This window comes from Fusarium odoratissimum (assembly GCF_000260195.1).
Source record: "Fusarium odoratissimum NRRL 54006 unplaced genomic scaffold supercont1.7, whole genome shotgun sequence".
In the NCBI taxonomy this organism is placed as follows: Eukaryota; Fungi; Ascomycota; class Sordariomycetes; order Hypocreales; family Nectriaceae; genus Fusarium; species Fusarium odoratissimum.
This window is the reverse complement of record NW_022158693.1, coordinates 951717-967941: the sequence shown is the minus strand read 5'-3', so window position 1 is coordinate 967941 and position 16225 is coordinate 951717. Positions and strand designations below refer to the sequence as shown.

At 48.2% G+C, this 16225-nt stretch overlaps 6 protein-coding genes across 9 annotated transcripts; 3 read left to right on the top strand and 3 right to left on the bottom strand.

The window, feature by feature from the left end:
• Positions 1-1034: 1034 nt before the first annotated feature.
• On the bottom strand, positions 1035-2781 carry FOIG_05613 (uncharacterized protein). The gene has a single exon (XM_031204303.1). The coding sequence runs from the start codon at positions 2429-2431 to the stop codon at positions 1538-1540; it is 894 nt and encodes a 297-aa protein (XP_031066132.1). The 5' UTR covers positions 2432-2781; the 3' UTR covers positions 1035-1537.
• On the top strand, positions 2671-4605 carry FOIG_05612 (pyruvate dehydrogenase E2 component (dihydrolipoamide acetyltransferase)). The gene is made up of 2 exons (XM_031204302.1): positions 2671-3054; positions 3140-4605. Exons 1-2 carry the CDS (start codon positions 2985-2987, stop codon positions 4351-4353), a joined length of 1284 nt encoding a protein of 427 aa, XP_031066131.1. The 5' UTR covers positions 2671-2984; the 3' UTR covers positions 4354-4605.
• A 92-nt stretch (positions 4606-4697) lies between these two features.
• FOIG_05611 (uncharacterized protein) lies at positions 4698-5767 on the bottom strand. The gene has a single exon (XM_031204301.1). It carries the CDS (start codon positions 5291-5293, stop codon positions 4847-4849), a length of 447 nt encoding a protein of 148 aa, XP_031066130.1. The 5' UTR covers positions 5294-5767; the 3' UTR covers positions 4698-4846.
• Positions 5768-8280: 2513 nt separating this feature from the next.
• Positions 8281-10185, top strand: FOIG_05610 (uncharacterized protein; the record flags this gene model as incomplete). Of its 2 annotated transcripts, XM_031204300.1 has the most annotated exons (3): positions 8281-8464; positions 8516-9155; positions 9207-10185. In XM_031204300.1, 3 exons carry the CDS (start codon positions 8410-8412, stop codon positions 9595-9597), a joined length of 1086 nt encoding a protein of 361 aa, XP_031066129.1. In that variant the 3' UTR covers positions 9598-10185. The 2 variants fall into 2 exon arrangements, with proteins under 2 accessions (XP_031066129.1, XP_031066128.1); XM_031204299.1 differs by having other exon boundaries at positions 8410-9155; positions 9207-10095.
• Positions 10186-10797: 612 nt separating this feature from the next.
• Positions 10798-14447, bottom strand: FOIG_05609 (uncharacterized protein). Of its 2 annotated transcripts, XM_031204297.1 has the most exons (9): positions 14032-14447; positions 13120-13978; positions 12734-13073; positions 12469-12687; positions 12226-12421; positions 11966-12171; positions 11891-11917; positions 11621-11835; positions 10798-11570 (listed from the first exon to the last, which is right to left on the bottom strand). In XM_031204297.1, exons 2-9 carry the CDS (start codon positions 13886-13888, stop codon positions 11083-11085), a joined length of 2460 nt encoding a protein of 819 aa, XP_031066126.1. In that variant the 5' UTR covers positions 13889-13978; positions 14032-14447; the 3' UTR covers positions 10798-11082. The 2 variants fall into 2 exon arrangements, with proteins under 2 accessions (XP_031066126.1, XP_031066127.1); XM_031204298.1 differs by lacking the exons at positions 10798-11570; positions 11621-11835 and having other exon boundaries at positions 11866-11917.
• A 106-nt stretch (positions 14448-14553) lies between these two features.
• FOIG_05608 (3-oxoacyl-[acyl-carrier-protein] synthase II) lies at positions 14554-16216 on the top strand (the record flags this gene model as incomplete). Of its 2 annotated transcripts, XM_031204296.1 has the most annotated exons (3): positions 14554-15082; positions 15131-15853; positions 15902-16216. In XM_031204296.1, the coding sequence occupies exons 1-3, from the start codon at positions 14678-14680 to the stop codon at positions 16061-16063; spliced, it is 1290 nt and encodes a 429-aa protein (XP_031066125.1). In that variant the 5' UTR covers positions 14554-14677. The 2 variants fall into 2 exon arrangements, with proteins under 2 accessions (XP_031066125.1, XP_031066124.1); XM_031204295.1 differs by having other exon boundaries at positions 14590-15082; positions 15131-16063.
• Positions 16217-16225: the final 9 nt, after the last annotated feature.

Below are 16225 nucleotides of genomic sequence, written 5' to 3'. Positions count from 1 at the left end.
AGATGTTGTTGACAAGCCTGGATGCTGATATTGGGCTGATGCATCGGCAGTTAGACGTCGGCTTTATTCTTCAGGGTCCAGAGCGAGGATTAAGAGCGTCAGTGCAACTCGAACTCTAACTCGCACTCCCTGATAGATCGGACCCTGATATACAGGGGATCGACTGCTGATCTCACGGTCTAGCAGTGTCATGAAACATCGTCTTATCCAAAGAAAAGATGCGCGACGGAAACTGCTATGGCATGATCTACAGTCAAAATCGAGTGATATTCATCGCCTGTTGAACTTTGAAAATACTCTAGACAAAGCAAATACCTTATGTAAAGGAACGACCCCGCCAGGCCCCCGCCTGCGCACGTCGGTGGATCTCGAATATGGTGCATCTGGCGCTTGTGGCTATGTCAAGGATAGCCTCGTTTCTATCAAAGCTGAGGCTGGCTGACCGCTTACCATGAGATTGGACGACATTGATTTGGAGGGGTAAGTTTCTCGTCTTGTTCCAGGTTTTAGAGACCCATGGGGAATGTTCCAACTCCACGATATTCTCGAAACTGGGTTGTATCCGATCCGCTGAGACCCAGAGTCCCTCTTCCAAGTCGCTTGTCTATGGTGTGCATACGCGCCTAGCTTACACACATGAATCCGGCAGAAGCCTCTAGCTTACGTGCAAGGTCTGGTTTGAGGGCTTTTCCATCTAGAAATACACTCCGAAGATCGTGAATGGTCCCTGGGTTATGTGCTGGCTATCTTCTTGTGGGGGAATTTGACAGGCAGACGTCAGTGCCGGCGTCAAGTTTGAGGTGATCTCTCGTACTGTCGAGTTCCCTGCATTCAAAAGTATTTGCATGTCGACTTCAACTAGCACAACCCTCCTGGCGGTGTCTGATCGAGGTTCATTGCAAGTCGATTTACAAGTCTCGGATATCATGAGGGAAGACAGATATCAGAATGTCACTCGCTGACAAGGAGTGTTCCATGGACCTTCCAAAACGGCATGTGGATATCTTCAAATCTCATCTTCTGCGCCTCGTCCTACACGACAGTGTTTTGTATTATATACTTGCTTTTTTGAAGCAGCATGTACCTGCACGTGTAACTCTGGATATGTGATAATGCAATCAGCTTCAAATATATGTGTTTTGTTCTTGTCCGCCTCGGTCTCAGCCAGTGTAGTGTCAAATTGAGCGATTTGAATATGGCAACACCTTGTAGCGACTAGGAACGTTGCTTTCTTGCAACAGTCCCGCTTTGTTGAGCAGCTTGGAGTTTGTGTGCCTGACAAATCGGCCGATTTTATCACGAGGTGCGAAGATTTCTCTTTCATGAGTGCTCGAGTTGTATAAACTTGCTTCCATCGTGATCCAATGGTATTTCAGGGTGTCATACAGTACTATGATATGCTCGGCCCATACATCAGATGTTCTTCATAAATATTGTATACAATAAAAGTACAGGCTAATGAGACAACCCCAACTCTTGAATAAAACTTGATGGGTTTTGGTTGAGGTTGTCGCCATGATCCTCCAGGGTAGGCGACTCATGACTTGATATCCACAAGCTTCTCTAACGTCCTGAAGCCGTCATGAGCAAAGCCCTTGGTCACGTCCACCTTGTAGTTCTTGCCGTCAACTATGATGAAACCAAAGCCCATATCAGTCCACGCAGATTTGACACCGTCAAACATGGCTGCCAGGGCTCGACCCATCCTTCGAAAAGGCATTGTGAAGATGTGCTGCATGTCGAACTCATGTAAGGCCTTTTGCTGCTCCTTCGCCTTCGCCTCCAACTCTATGCGCCTCAGTTGAGGCACATACTCGTCTGGCAGCGAGAAGCGCGTCTTGAGAGCAATATCGCTAACCGGAGCGACAATGACCTTGGGTTTGAGAAATGGGACCATTCTCTTAACAGTGATTTCCAACTGCAATGGTGTGGTGGGAGCGATCTTGGATGCCTGGTAAGGAAGAACGCGGATCTGTCCAACAATGTTTGGAGTTTTTGCGATCATGAATGTTCCCATGGAAGCGAGCAGGAGATATGCTGTTCCGAACACAATACCAATCCATTGCGGTACACCTTCAGGCTGCTGTACTACCAGATGCGTAGTAGATCCTGTCCAAGCAAGTAAAAATAGCCCACTCGACCAGCAACCAAAGTAGAACCAAAAATGTGAGGGACCTTCGTAGAGGACGGTTGGGGTTGGTTTTGAAGCGAGACTCTTGATGAAGGCGTATCGACTAGGTGCCATTTGGGCAGCAGAGGCAGCAGCGGCGGCCCTCGAGGCCGTAGGAGTTCGAGCTGCTTTCACAACAGGTCCAGCAAATCGGAGGACGGAGGTACTGAGGAAACGGGATCGGAGGAGGACGGACTCGGCACGAGGTGCAAGGAGGGGCCGGAGGCCGGGGAGGCAGAAGCCCCTTGCGAGGCCAGCCATTGCGGGAATTGAGCTCCTCGGAGGAGAGTGTGAGAGAGGCGACACCAAGCAATCTCACGGATGGTAGGAATACTTCTAGTTGCTCGGTGATGCCATCCAGTTGATATTGCTAAATGATAGTGGGCTGAACTTTCAGAAATGAAGCTATTTGGAAATTCTTATCGGTAATAAACCGGTAATAGTTGGTTCCTGATCGGACAACTTTTCGCCGCAACCCGAGGAGATAGCCAAATTCAACGGTTGAGATGGGCTTGATTATGGCATGAGCTTTGAGAAGAACCAATATGTGAAGGAAACATTTACTCGAAGGAAATAATGAGCTTCTTGATTCTGGACAATTATAACTAGCCTTTATTCGTCTTCTGCGATCGTAGTAAAGAATAAACGTTAAAGTTTCTGTATAAGTCGCGCCAAAAATTTCCAAACTGTCGGACCCACTAATAGGATATCTCAACAGCTCAATCCCTCAACACCCCGAGGTCGCTCTTACGTGCACCGAAAATCTCCCTCAACTGCCTCATCTCGACTTCTTCACCCTCAATTGAGCTGTGCAATGGCCTCTCTTACAGCAGCATGCAGGGCATCTGCCCGAGCTGTTACTTCTCGGTCCGCTATTGCTCGTGGTACGTTCTGCCCATTTCCTGATGTTGAAGAAGCCCCTCGGACCCTTTTGTCGCGCACCGACTAACACATCATCTTCTGCTGTAGGCTTCACCACCTCGACGCGATGCCTCGCCGCTCAGAACTTCACCATGCCCGCCCTCTCGCCCACTATGACCGAGGGTAACATTGCTACATGGAAGGTCAAGGAAGGAGAGGCTTTCAGTGCCGGTGATGTGCTGCTCGAGATCGAGACCGACAAGGCCAGCATGGATGTTGAGGCCCAGGACGATGGTATCATGGTCAAGATCATGGCTGGTGATGGAAGTAAGGCTGTTCAGGTTGGATCACGCATTGGTGTCATTGCTGAGGCCGGCGATGATATCAACTCCCTCGAGATCCCCGCCGACGAGCAGGCCAAGGAGCAATCAAAGGAACAGTCCAGCGCCCAGGCCCCCAAGGAGAGCACCGCCCCCTCCGAGTCGAACCCCGTTGAGAAGAAGAGCGCAAAGCCTACTGGCAACGATACCTACGAACACAAGTACCCTCTGCTGCCCTCAGTTGGACACCTGATCAAGGAGAAGGGCATCAGCGAGGCCGACGTCAAGAAGATCAAGGGCACTGGTCCTCATGGCCGATTGCTCAAGGGTGATATCCTTGCCTACCTTGGAAGCATCAACCCCGAGACTCCCGCTGCCAACGAGGTCAACTTCAACAACCTGTTCCACCTCGACCTCAGCAACATCAAGGTCGCTACCAAGCCTGCTCCTCCTTCTAAGCCTGTCGAGGAGGCTAAGGCTGAGGCTCCTAAGGCCCCCGTGGTCGAGAACCTCGAAGTTTCCATCCCCATTACTTTGTCCAAGGTCGTTGAGGTCCAAACCCGGATTCACGAGACCCTCGGTGTCTTCCTGCCCATCTCGACCTTTGTCGGCCGCGCTGCTGAGGTTGCCAACGACGATCTCCCTCCCACCAAGCGTGCCCCTACCGCCAACGAGCTTTTCGACCAGGTTCTCGGCCTCGATAAGATCAAGGCCGCTAAGGGTTCTCGCGGTGTCTACCTACCCCAGATCTCTGCTGTCCCTCCCACCTCTCTACTCACTCCTCCCTCCCCCACCCGAAAGCAGACTGACATCATTGACATCCTCGCCGCGCCGAAGAAGTCTGCTCCCAAGCCCGCTACCATCCAGACAGTCCCTGGTCTGTCCAGCGGCGCCAATGTCTTTACTCTTGTGGTCCCCAAGGCAGAGGAGGAGAGAGCACAAATCTTCCTTGAGCGTTGCAAGGTGATTCTGGAGGAGGAGCCAGGACGACTGGTGTTGTGAGCTTACGAAGATTCCCTGTAATATATCGATATTTTTTTGCTATAGACAATGGCCAGTAATTGCGCTTGGAACGCACTCTTGGTATTATGTCTACGCCTTCTCAGTGGTGTTTTGCCAGATAGCTAGAACTACAAATCCAATGATGAAACATGTTTGATGTCAAAACACATCTCTAATAAACTGGTTCTTTGTCCCATTTGGTTTTGGTATATCGTGTTTTTCATGTTGTGTAGTTCCATGGATAAAGAGAGGCTTCGAAAATAAAACTATCAGGTATCGTCTGCCTTAACTGGTACCCTCGTATATACCAAAGTTGTGGGTCTTTCTGTCGCCTTGATGATGTGTATCCTAGTGTGACGGCATGACAATTATGTGTCCATGAGATTGCATCATTATGTTTACAAGTCCATCTATACTAGGTACTCCAACAGTCTACCTTGTTTCATATCGCTGCCATGTAGTTGTCTTCTTATTCACTATACATTCAAACAAATCATCGTCTTTCAGCAAAGGAGTACCTAGCTTCGAGATACAATATCAGAGATGCGAACTGTTGTTTACAGTCATTCCCACAATTTCTATTCATCTTGAGCTCCTTTGCAGTGAACGTATTCAACAAACATCCCTTCGATCTGATCCACACCATCGGAGCATTGGATCGAACGGATAAGTAGTCCCCGTCTGCAAGGTCAAGCAAACCCACATAAGTTCCTAGACATCCTTCAATCTTTAATAATTGATCGGCATTCGGCTGAAGGCGAGACCATGAAATTAATTCAACTTTATTGCGGAGTTGGACGGGAAATGCCGAGATGCCAAGGCGCAACTTGGGTTGTCTAAATTGTGAACGCTTCTCCTTATGTCTGCGTGTATTGGATGCATCAGTCATGTGTGTTAGCAGCTGGAAGCTATTGTTGTTGTGAGATGTGTCATAGCCCATAGTAGTGTCTTTAATGTAAGAGATCGTGAGGAATCGTGATCACCAATTCATGCAGGAGGATGAAACAGTCGAAAGCCTCCCTGAGAGGGCTGACCTTTCTAGTCGACTTGCATTAGTGATGCCTTAACTGAAGGAAGCAGGCAAGACTAGGACTGCAAGCTATGAGTTGGTTGACTAAAGTGGCTGTAGGTGTGTCTCAGGGAATAGGACAGAATCCGCGAACCCGGTCGGCGGACAAGGTTATGATACATGGAAAACAGCTGAAGAGTGCCGCGGCTCCAGAAGTATCACTGTAAAAGTTACAAGTGAAGGTCTCGATTGGTGAGGGAAAAAACAAGCAAGCGGCTATCTGCAGAAGCGTGTTAATACTGGCTGGAGTTGCCCATTCGACCGATGCCAGTGGCGATGAATCACCCGTGGAAACGCTTAAGCTAAGACATGGTGAGGGAAGAGAAGGCGGGATCGGAATGCTCATAGATGAAGATGATGTTGAGATCCTTGCCAGGCTGAGCCTTGAGTTTCAATGAGCAAGTGGATGGATGACTAAGGCGTCCCGGGCCGCATGTATGAAGGAAGGCCAGTTACACAAAGCGACTACCCGGCAGCGAATGGTCGTCACGTGGAAGAAGCAAAGTGAATATAGACTTCTCTCTTTCCTCTCACTGGACCAGCAAGTTGAACCTCTTCACGATGAACAACCTGGCCGGAGAGAGAAAAGACCACTAATCCTGTACTTGACATAATACGAGAAACAACCAACCAACCAACCAACAGAAATACCAAGACTTTCTGATTTCCGATTGAGAAATTCACACCCCCAGGATCGATCCATCATCTAGAGCAACATGTCCCCCACTCAGGACTTCAAACTACCTCGCGTCGCGAGCTTAGAGGAGCCATTATATTGGACTTTCGCACTAGGATCGTAGAGACAGGGTTCATTTCATTCCAGGAGGCCCTTCCAATAGCATATACTTGCTTCTTCTGGTCTCAGATCTGCCCCTCCCCTTTGCTGCAGGACCTCGCGACCCCAGCCTGAAGCCAATGATATGACTTCGCAGCCAGAAATTCCAGGATGACCACTAAGACAAGGAGGGCCTTTCAATCGCTCCGTGTCTACTATGTACATCTCAGGACCCCTCTCAGCTCCTGCGGCCATGCGCCATGGAACGCCCGTGGGACGCCACAATTGTCTGCTCTACCTCTCCCATCAGCGTCGCTGCTTTCATCTGGTCACATAACATCACACAGCCTGGTTCCGAGCTGTTGGTACGGCTTCTAGTTGGATGCCTTGAGTCCCCATCGTTGGCAAGATGGGTAGAAAGTGTCTGTCGTCCCGCTGTGCCGTCTCGTTAATGCTAAGTGTCATTGCTCTACTGCATTGTCATTGCATCTCATTTGTAAAATCCAAGGCTGTTTCTTTAGAAGCCTCCTGCCAAGGCAGAGTCCTATATATGAAGCCCTGGCCTCCACCATCTTCGGATCCAATATTGACCAAGACGACCAACAACCGAGCAAGACTTCCCCAGAGTGAACTTGCAGTTACGGGAGTCCTCTTTGTCTTCCAGTTTTGTATATCTTGAGCAGTCTTGGCAGGGCCTGCCACAGACCCTTCTGGCTGAATTGCACAGTTCAGCTACAAGGTAACAAGAAATATCGTTCGTTCTTTCTTCAGGACCCTCACACTTGATATTATTGAGTCACCAGCTATCCAGTTGCTTTTGCAACACGCATCAGCTTACATCAATACCACGGGACTGTTTTGCGAAAACAATCTCCTCTACATACATCGACACAAAGACTATCTTCGAAGCGAACCGCCTTGAAAGTTGTATCTGGCATGACGCGACTGAGAGTCCCAGCAGATAAGCGCAGACGAGTTGCGCAGGCCTGTAACGCATGTAGGCAGCGCAAGCAACGAGTAAGAACCAGAGTCTTAACCCCCCCCCCCCCCCCAAATTAATTCCGAATCAATTGTCTTCACCAATGTACTTTCTTTTCATTCTATCAGCGCACCTCATGGTATCCTTTATTCCTTGCCACAAGCGACTCCTATGTCCTAGTCATAGGAAGCATGGCCTCGCTAATGGAGCAGCTCCTCCTGGATGGTCTCCGCTGTAGAATCTTACCTGAAACATCAAGTCTGTTAGATAGGCAACCTGGTCCGCAAATAACTGGATGGAAAAGGATTTACTAACACTGACTCTATCATACAGTGTGACGGCCTTCGTCCTTGCAAGTGTTGTCGAAAACGAAGAGTGGACTGCGAATACAGGAGTCGTACAGACTCAGTATCATCGAGCGAATCCCCTCGCTCGTCATCGAGGCAAAGCGCTTATAGAGAGCGTTCTAACCCCCCTGAACTTTCCGGTGTGCCGGATACCATCCATGATGCACCTATCCAAGAAAACCTCACAAGATCAGTCACTCCAGACTTTGATTTCAGGTTTCGACTTGTTTCAGTTCCCAGATGCGAAGAAATCCAGATACCTGCACACACTTGCATGCTGCTAGATTGCCAGAATCGCCTCTGTGAGTCCGTTTGCTATTCTGGAGTGATTTGATAATTGTTACTAATAACCCTAGCATTTGTTGGGCGTTCTACTGCTCACTCTTTCATGCACCATATCAGGAACACTATCGAGAAACATGATGGCCCCTCAGAATTCACAGCAGATAGCAATTGGAGTGGTCTACCAGAAAGACTCCCTGTGACCCCTAGGATGCAGTCCTTTCTCCCCCCAAGTACAACTACGAGTTTGATCGAGTTCTATTCCAACCATGTAAGTCGTTGGTTTATTCGAGAGAGAAGAAAGGAACTGATTTCGCATTAGGTACGGAGCTTCATTGACATAGTCAACCCAGAAGCGGTGAGCTTGACTTTGTATCGATTCCAGAATAACCCGAATGAGGTTCAGGGACCCGATCGGTGCATTTTCTATTTGGTTCTAGCAGTTGCGCTCGCCTTGGATCCTGGTGATTCAGCACACTCACCGAGCCCAGAATTTAAACACCAGCTATTTGCCATAGCTGAAGGGCTGGCCCACCCAACCCGTACATTCGAAAAGTCCCAGTACCATGATGACGTCCTCTGGCCCCTCCAAGCTCTCGCTTTGATGTCTTTTTTTTTGTTGTCTGTTTCCATGAGGAATACTGCGTACGAATATTGCGGCAAGTCTCATCACATTTGCATGCAGACTAACGAGGCTAACAAAGGTTCAGGTCGAGCCGTTCGAGTTGCCTACGCCCTTGGGATTCATCGAGGCCATGAGTCTGAGATCAATCAGTTCCCCGCCAACGAGGAACTCAGAGTTCTACGACGGAACGTCTGGAGAAGCTTGTTTGTCCTAGACAGATTTCTGGCTGCATCGTTAGGAAGACCGTTCGCTATCTCTGATAACGAATACTCCGAATCCTCCCTTAGACCACCCAACCGACCAAGCAGTCCCAACAAAGTTTCGAAAAGGGACATGCTCGATCCCCCTATTGATGCTTGTAAAATGATTGGTCATATCGTGAACAACATTTATTCATGTGACAAAGTCGCGATCGAGGTTCCGAATCAGATGTTGGGGTACCTAGAAGCTCACCCCAGTTTCCAAAACGATGAATTCTTTACGACAAGCAACTTAATGCCTACGGTATCTCAAATTCATATGCATTTACTTGGTTTCTACACCAATATCCTCCTTTGTCGCCCCTTTTTCCTTTTATCCTTTATGGGGACAAACGCCTCAGATGGCATCGAGACACAAATCAATAGACTTTCTGAAAGATGCGTATCTCAATCGCTTCAAACGGTTGAAATGGTGAAAAGGGGGTTTCATGCGAACCTGTTGTGTCGTTCTGACCCCCTTGCTCTGTAAGTCTGCTGCATATTGTCAGCCTTGAGTATTCGCTCACAAAAGCGCAGCTATGTACTATTTGAAGCGGCACTTGTCTTGCTTAGCAGTACTTATGCAGACATCTACGCTCGAGAGGAACACTTGTCGCTGGTAAAAGACGCAATGTTCATCTTGAAGACATGGTACGCCTCGAGCCCTTATGCAGAGCAGTTCGCTTCCAAGTTGGACTTGTTTCGGCATGAAGTCGAACGCCAAAAACAAGTGAAAGCTATAAGGCAGGCTTCAAGGAGACAGGCTCACAAAGTTGAACGCGAGCCGATGACAACTTACGAGCCTAGTCAGTATCGCTCTCCATTCCATCCAATGCCTCGTGATAGTTTGGTGTCCCCACGTGATAGCCGTCGCGGGTCGGCGACTGCAAACCACGCCATGGTCAAACAAGAAGCCGATGGGTACTAGGGCTCCTTGACATCAAGGCCCTTGTTCTCACCTACCGACTTAAATATGGGTCAATCTTAGTCTTTTGCTGAGTATTCACAAAGTTCACAATTCAGTGATCATAGCATCGACATGGATTAGTCTGCCTTGACCTTTCTTCAAGGTTCAAATTGGGCCGTCCTCGGTGACCTGGCAGCCTAGGCATACAATGGGCCATTCCAAACGTTCAATTGCAGGATGGAACAATAGTTCTACGCAGCCAAGCAAGTGAGAGAAAAGGAGAACCTTATGGATGAGAAGAGTATCGGCAGGCAAATGAAAATAGTTCGGTAAAAGCGGGTGAGCCCAACACTTGGTGTAGGAGGAAGGATTGTCAGTGTGCTGGATTGGGAGGCATATATCAAACACGGTAAGTTAGTTTAATACTACAAGAGCGTTCTTGAGACGCATTTCAGGAACATCTGCCATAGACATCAATTGGAGGCATGCCTGGGTAGCTGATATGTCACTCAACACCACAGAACATCTACGTTAAGCAGCGACTGCTGGCCCTGCATTAACTGAAATCCGCTCTTGACCCATACAATGGCGACATATAGGTTAGAAGTGATGTCCCCCTTCGTTTGAGACTTCTGTTACCGTGATTTTGGTATTAGCAGATACCATTTTGCTTCTTTATCGCACTGTAGTACCATCAACTGCTTAGTACTAGGTATATGATTATGTTGGAAGTCAGTCTAATGCACAATTAACTTCAAATCAGATACATGAGAAAAGATAAGAAACAACAACAGTCAGAGCATATGATCTTCAGCACCGGCCACCAATACCGATCATGAAGGTGAAACCCGGTGAGTTGAAAAATGACTGGTCGCTGTTCAGCTCTAGATGTATGCAATGCAGTTAATACAGTACCAAGACGCTATTTCAACTAATCTTCTGCATTGATGGCATGGCGCATAAACACATTTTTTTTGCATGCTGTTTGCTTGATACATCATATTCCTTCAACGATTCTAGACTGCATTTTGATGCCCGCCTTAGGCTAAAATGACATGCTTGCACAGAATTGCATGCAGGTTTGCTCGCTAGTATTCGCAACGAATCATGCGATGTAACAAGAGAGGAAATGTTTGGATTAGTTTCGGTTCCCGGTACATGGATATATCCCTTCTTCAAGCCACATAACGCACGCACGAAATGCAATACTGCGGCACTTTTTCCCGGCAGGCAATGCAATGCAGTGCAATGCCGTACAGTCTTGCATATGTCTCAGTTTCTCGACTTTGCGGGCGGTGGGCTTATTGTCCATCTGCGTGACACGCACCACGTTGAGTCTGACTGGTTGTTGAGTGAGTACTTTGAGATAACTCTAAACATCAAGAGTCAATATGTCTCTGACTGTTAAGTTGCATCAAATGGTTCTGCTGATGCATCAGCCACCAACAAATTTGCTAAGATATGCACTTCTAGATACAATAGTTCATCTCATATGCACCTCTTACATCACCAGTTCTCGGGCCCGAATCGCCCTCCCTCCGGTACATGAGCTTGTATCGCGGTCCCCTGGACATCCATCGTCGAAGTGACAATATTGTTTCCCCACCAGCTTGGCGGATCTACACCATGCAGCGTAAAGGCAAAGAAGATGAACAACGTCGCTAGGGCGAGACCTAGATCGAGAGCTGACGACGTTAGGAAGTTGAGTCTGGTCCACCACCTGAAGTGGCGCTTCTTGATCCAGAACTGAAAGACGAAGCCAACGATACCCCACGAGAGATAATTCAGCGGTGTTGCAGGCGGGATCGCCCCTGCACCTCCGAATATGAGGGGTGCCATGAGGTATCGCACCGGAGACCTCGGCCATCGTTTGGCTAAGACATAGATAACTATTGGTGTGATGGCACCCAAGATAAAGAAGACGAAGAGGCCAGAGTATACCTGACCAGGGGAGAACATGCGTGCAGGGCCGAGAAGGCCCCAGATGATAGACGCTACTCTCATGTGTCAGAGAACAACAACGCCCAGTCTTGGCATGACTTACCAGCAAAGAAGACACGACCACCAGGACAGGTAAAGTGATCGACCTGGTGGTGCTCGCAGACGTCAGGGATATTTTTCAGGGACAGGTTTAGAACGACGATCTGGATGAAGCACGAGAATGTAGTGGCGACGACTTGAGACAGGAACATGGTTCGAGGGGGGATTTTCATGTAATGTCCGAACTTCAAGTCCGAGACAAAACGAAGTGATTGCGCCCTGGGGTGAGTGTTAGCTAGTCTCGCTCTTTCGGAATTTCGAGGGGCGTGTCTACATTGTGATGTATCCATATGTTTTGAAGCTACAGTAGGTTAGCACACAAGAGTATTGAGGCGGAGGCCGAACGTACATCATGAGGGCTAGAGGTCGACCTGGCTGAAGATATCCATAGATGAACTCTGTCAAGACATTCAAGCCAATTTGAGTGTTTGTAACAGCTTGGATAATGCCTATAGGCAGAGCAAACCCAAAAGAGATGGCTATGGCAAGTAAGAAAGCCCACCAGGAGAGATTAGTTGGGTAGCCCAGTACTGTATAGAACCCAATCAGGAGCATCTACCTCATTGTCAGTGAACTACACAAGAAGAGGCGCTCAGCATCATGACTTACAACAGCAAATAGGGACATATACCACCACGTAGGAGCCTCTTTATACTTTCTCATGAGTTTCATGTGAATATCAGGCTTCTCGTTAGTGCTGTTTCTCCATTGTTGCCAGATCTGCTTTCCGTTGTGGAGATAGGTGTAGACAACGAGTGACGATATAGCAGCGAACGACAAGCCGTAAGAGATGGCAAAAGTGGTGCTTTCCGTGTTAGTCTTGATCATCATTACATGAACAACTTATCATACCTAATAAAAAGGGGTGAGTAGTTCTTGTACTCTTCTTCATCCAATGTGAAGTCCTTCGTGAGAATTCGAGTGGTGTTGTAGCGAGCCCCCGTGTTGTCGTAAGTTCCGGAGTCACTCATGGGCAAATACTCAGCGTACCACGCTCCGCCATAGTGAAGAAAAGATGATCCTATAACGAAGAAGAGAACAACTCCGATGACGGTATTGGCGATGGCGTGCCTTTTCATGATTAGCTACACCTATCAAGAGTTTCCGTCAGACATACCACGGCGGAATGAGCGGCGAGCCAACGTATCCTGCTATTTGAGTCCAGTCAAAGGTGATGGGAAGAAGCGAAACACCTGTCTGCCCTCCGAATAGCTGATTCACAATAGGATTCTGAGGCGCCATCCAGGTGGCCACAGCAAAGATACTCAGAAATTGCGCCAGAAATCCTGGAATGAAGTAGTATACGAAGGAACATGCAGTTACAATGACGAACCACTTGTATCTGTGCATTCTGCCTCCTAGAATGGTAGGATCTGGTGTATCGTTTGTCTCGTACATGGCATTCATAAGAGTTACACCAACAAGATTCTCGGGCCAGATCATGGATGCGGGATAGACTTCTAGGGTTAGTTGAAGGACCATTGTGACATAGTGACAACTTGCCTAAGAACTTGCGTAGCATCCCTGCAATGCCATATCCCACAGACTGCGTGGAGATAGTCAGGAGAAGCTGGAACACAAGACCAAAGTCCTGCTTGTAGAAGATGACCTGTGCAAGGATGATATCGGTAGCATACGCAACAGAGAATGACACACTGGCCATGACAACGATAATTGCGTGTTCCTTAACATTAAAGGGACCAGGGTTCAGAGTCCACGTTATACCAAAAGTGGTGAACTCCCTGTCGGGCACGAACTTCGCCCAGCCATGACCCATAGGCCACGCAACGATTTGAGCGATGAGAGGCCCAATACTGATGGATGGTTGGCGGAGAGAGAATAGGGTGTTCATCGAAGCCCCTACAATGACGAGAAGCATTCCTATAGTCCAAGCTCTAACTGTGTTGCATGGAAGATCTTCGTCGAAGTTTCTTACCGCAGCTCGAACTTCAGGATAAGGGGAGTTTTCTTCCTCTTCGTCATCTGCATCATCGCTGAGCAGCGCTGTTTCATCACCAGACTCTCCTGAACCCTTTCGTCGTGTCTCATACTCCTGAGGTAGATTCGGGTCCATAAGCATCTCATATTCCGAACCTGCTTCATCGTCGTTGCGTGCTCCAGAGGCTGCCCACTCATGGAGGCGATGCTTGAGGTTCTCATTTGATGAGTCCTCAATCTCAAGAGACGTGGATAAGCGTCCACTAGGACCTCCTATACTTTGGCCGACGGCTTCGGCTGGCAATACCGACCCTAGCTTCTTGCTTTTTGGCATTGTGAGATTTGGCTGTTCTCATCCAGGGTTATCGGAAAGTGGGCTATAGTGATTTGCAGCTCATCTAGTTCTTTGGACGATTTAGAGACCCTGGATGCGACATTAGAATCTCAAAGGCATTGCCCTTCTTAGTATGAACTCACTTTATAGAGTGAAATCGATTTGCATCTCATCCGGTATAGGACACGCAGTCTGAGGTGAGGGTGGCCTCAAGCCCTAGACAGAGAACGGACGTGGTTGAGATCGAGCTAGGACATGTATTTTTTCTTAGTTTTACAAAAGAAGGACGTCTCTGAGCTGAATAAAGAGTTTTTGAATGCTTGAGACTCGAGGTGTCGTTGAAGTCGTGTCGTTATGTGAGGGAACTGTCCTTTTGTTTGTACTTTGTGGCGTCTATTGAGGCTCAGGTCTTGACATATATATGCCTGTCCGCAAACAATAATTGACAACAATATAAGCTGTTGGTTCAGCATCAAATAATCAAAGGAACAAATCCTCCAAATAACCCGAAATGGGTAGAGATTTACTCAGGAGGATGTTGTTCAAGATAAGGTTCGGGAGGATTCCCGTTGAACTTGTGAGAGGTACCTCAGACATGCCCCTGTATCAAGATGGCACTAAGCCTGACACGGAAATTCCACTTTGAATAATCCATCGATTTTATACAACATCAGCTCCACTGTAATCACTTGGACCTGTATAAATTCACTTGATTTGTATCAAGATTTCTATCCGATTCAACTGTTACCTTGTGACTCTCATTCTGGACCTGCTACTCGGAATGGGTTTATGATGCGTCGCGTCGTAGTGACAGGCCTTGGAGCCATCACGCCCTTGGGAGTTGGCGTAAGGCGAACATGGACTCGTCTTATTAACAACGAATGCGGAATCGTCAGCGTCGCAGATCTCGAGCCTCAGGCACGATGGAAAGAGTTGACGAGCACAGTCTCTGGGTTAGTGCCCAGTGGTGATGGAGAAGGACGATGGAGGGCATCAGACTGGGTCAATGCAAATGAGCAAAGACGAATGTCAAAATTTACACAATATGCCATCGCAGCTAGCGACATGGCTCTCAGGGACTCAGGGTGGGAGCCGAAGAGCGCAGAGCAGCAGGAGGCCACCGGTGTATGCCTTGGAAGCGGTATTGGAAATCTAGACGAGATTTACGAGACCAGTTTAGTGCATCATCAAGACGTGAGAAGCCATTCAGTTATTGTCGAACCTATGCTAAATATGTGGCAGGGCTACAAGAAGGTGTCTCCGTTATTTGTTCCCAAGATTCTTATTAATATGGCCGCCGGCCATGTGGCCATGAAATACGGCTTCCAGGGCCCCAACCACACAGCTACCACGGCTTGCACGACTGGTGCACACTCAATCGGAGATGCAGCACGATTTATCACCATGGGAGACGCCGATGTGATGGTCGCCGGAGGTTCAGAATCATGTATCCATCCCTTGACTTTCGCTGGCTTCGGCAGAGCAAGATCTCTGTCCACAGCATATAACGACAATCCCACAGCAAGCTGTCGTCCGTTTGATGCTGACCGCAATGGCTTCGTTGTTTCTGAAGGTGCTGCGGTGGTGGTTCTTGAAGAATTAGAGCACGCCAAAGCACGGGGAGCCCATATATATGCTGAAATCAAGGGCTACGGCTGCAGCGGTGATGCTCACCATATGACAGCACCGCGGGAAGATGGCCATGGTGCATATCTTGCTATGAAGAAAGCACTCAAAAGTGCAGGCATCAAGCCTTCACAGGTCGACTACATCAACGCACACGCAACAGCAACTCATGTTGGCGATGTAGCGGAAACGTCGGCCATCAAACGGATCATGCTGGGCGAAGAGGGACATCAGAAAGAGTCGGATGTCACAGTCAGCAGCACCAAGGGCGCAGTCGGACATTTGCTGGGTGCTGCTGGAGCTATTGAGGCTTTATTTTGCATCCTAGCCATTCATGAGGTATGTAGCTTCCAAAGCCGTAAAGACGCATTTACTGATTATTTCCAGGGAGTCGTACCCGCAACATTAAACCTCCAGAAGCCAGACGTGGGAGCTGCCTTTAATTTTGTGCCAAATGAAGCACAAGAGAAGACAGTTGGTGTAGCTGTATCCAATAGCTTTGGCTTTGGCGGTACAAACAGCTCATTGGTATTTTCCAGATATCAATGATGTTATCGTAAAATGTTAAGATGCAAAATAGCTGTATACTATTGTATTTCTGCTGATCAAATTCCTCTTTCTTCTCAGTAACGGCTTGATTGATATGTAGCACAGTAAATACAGTGCACTTCGCACCATATTACCGAGAGCCGAACCAGTCACAAAATTTCA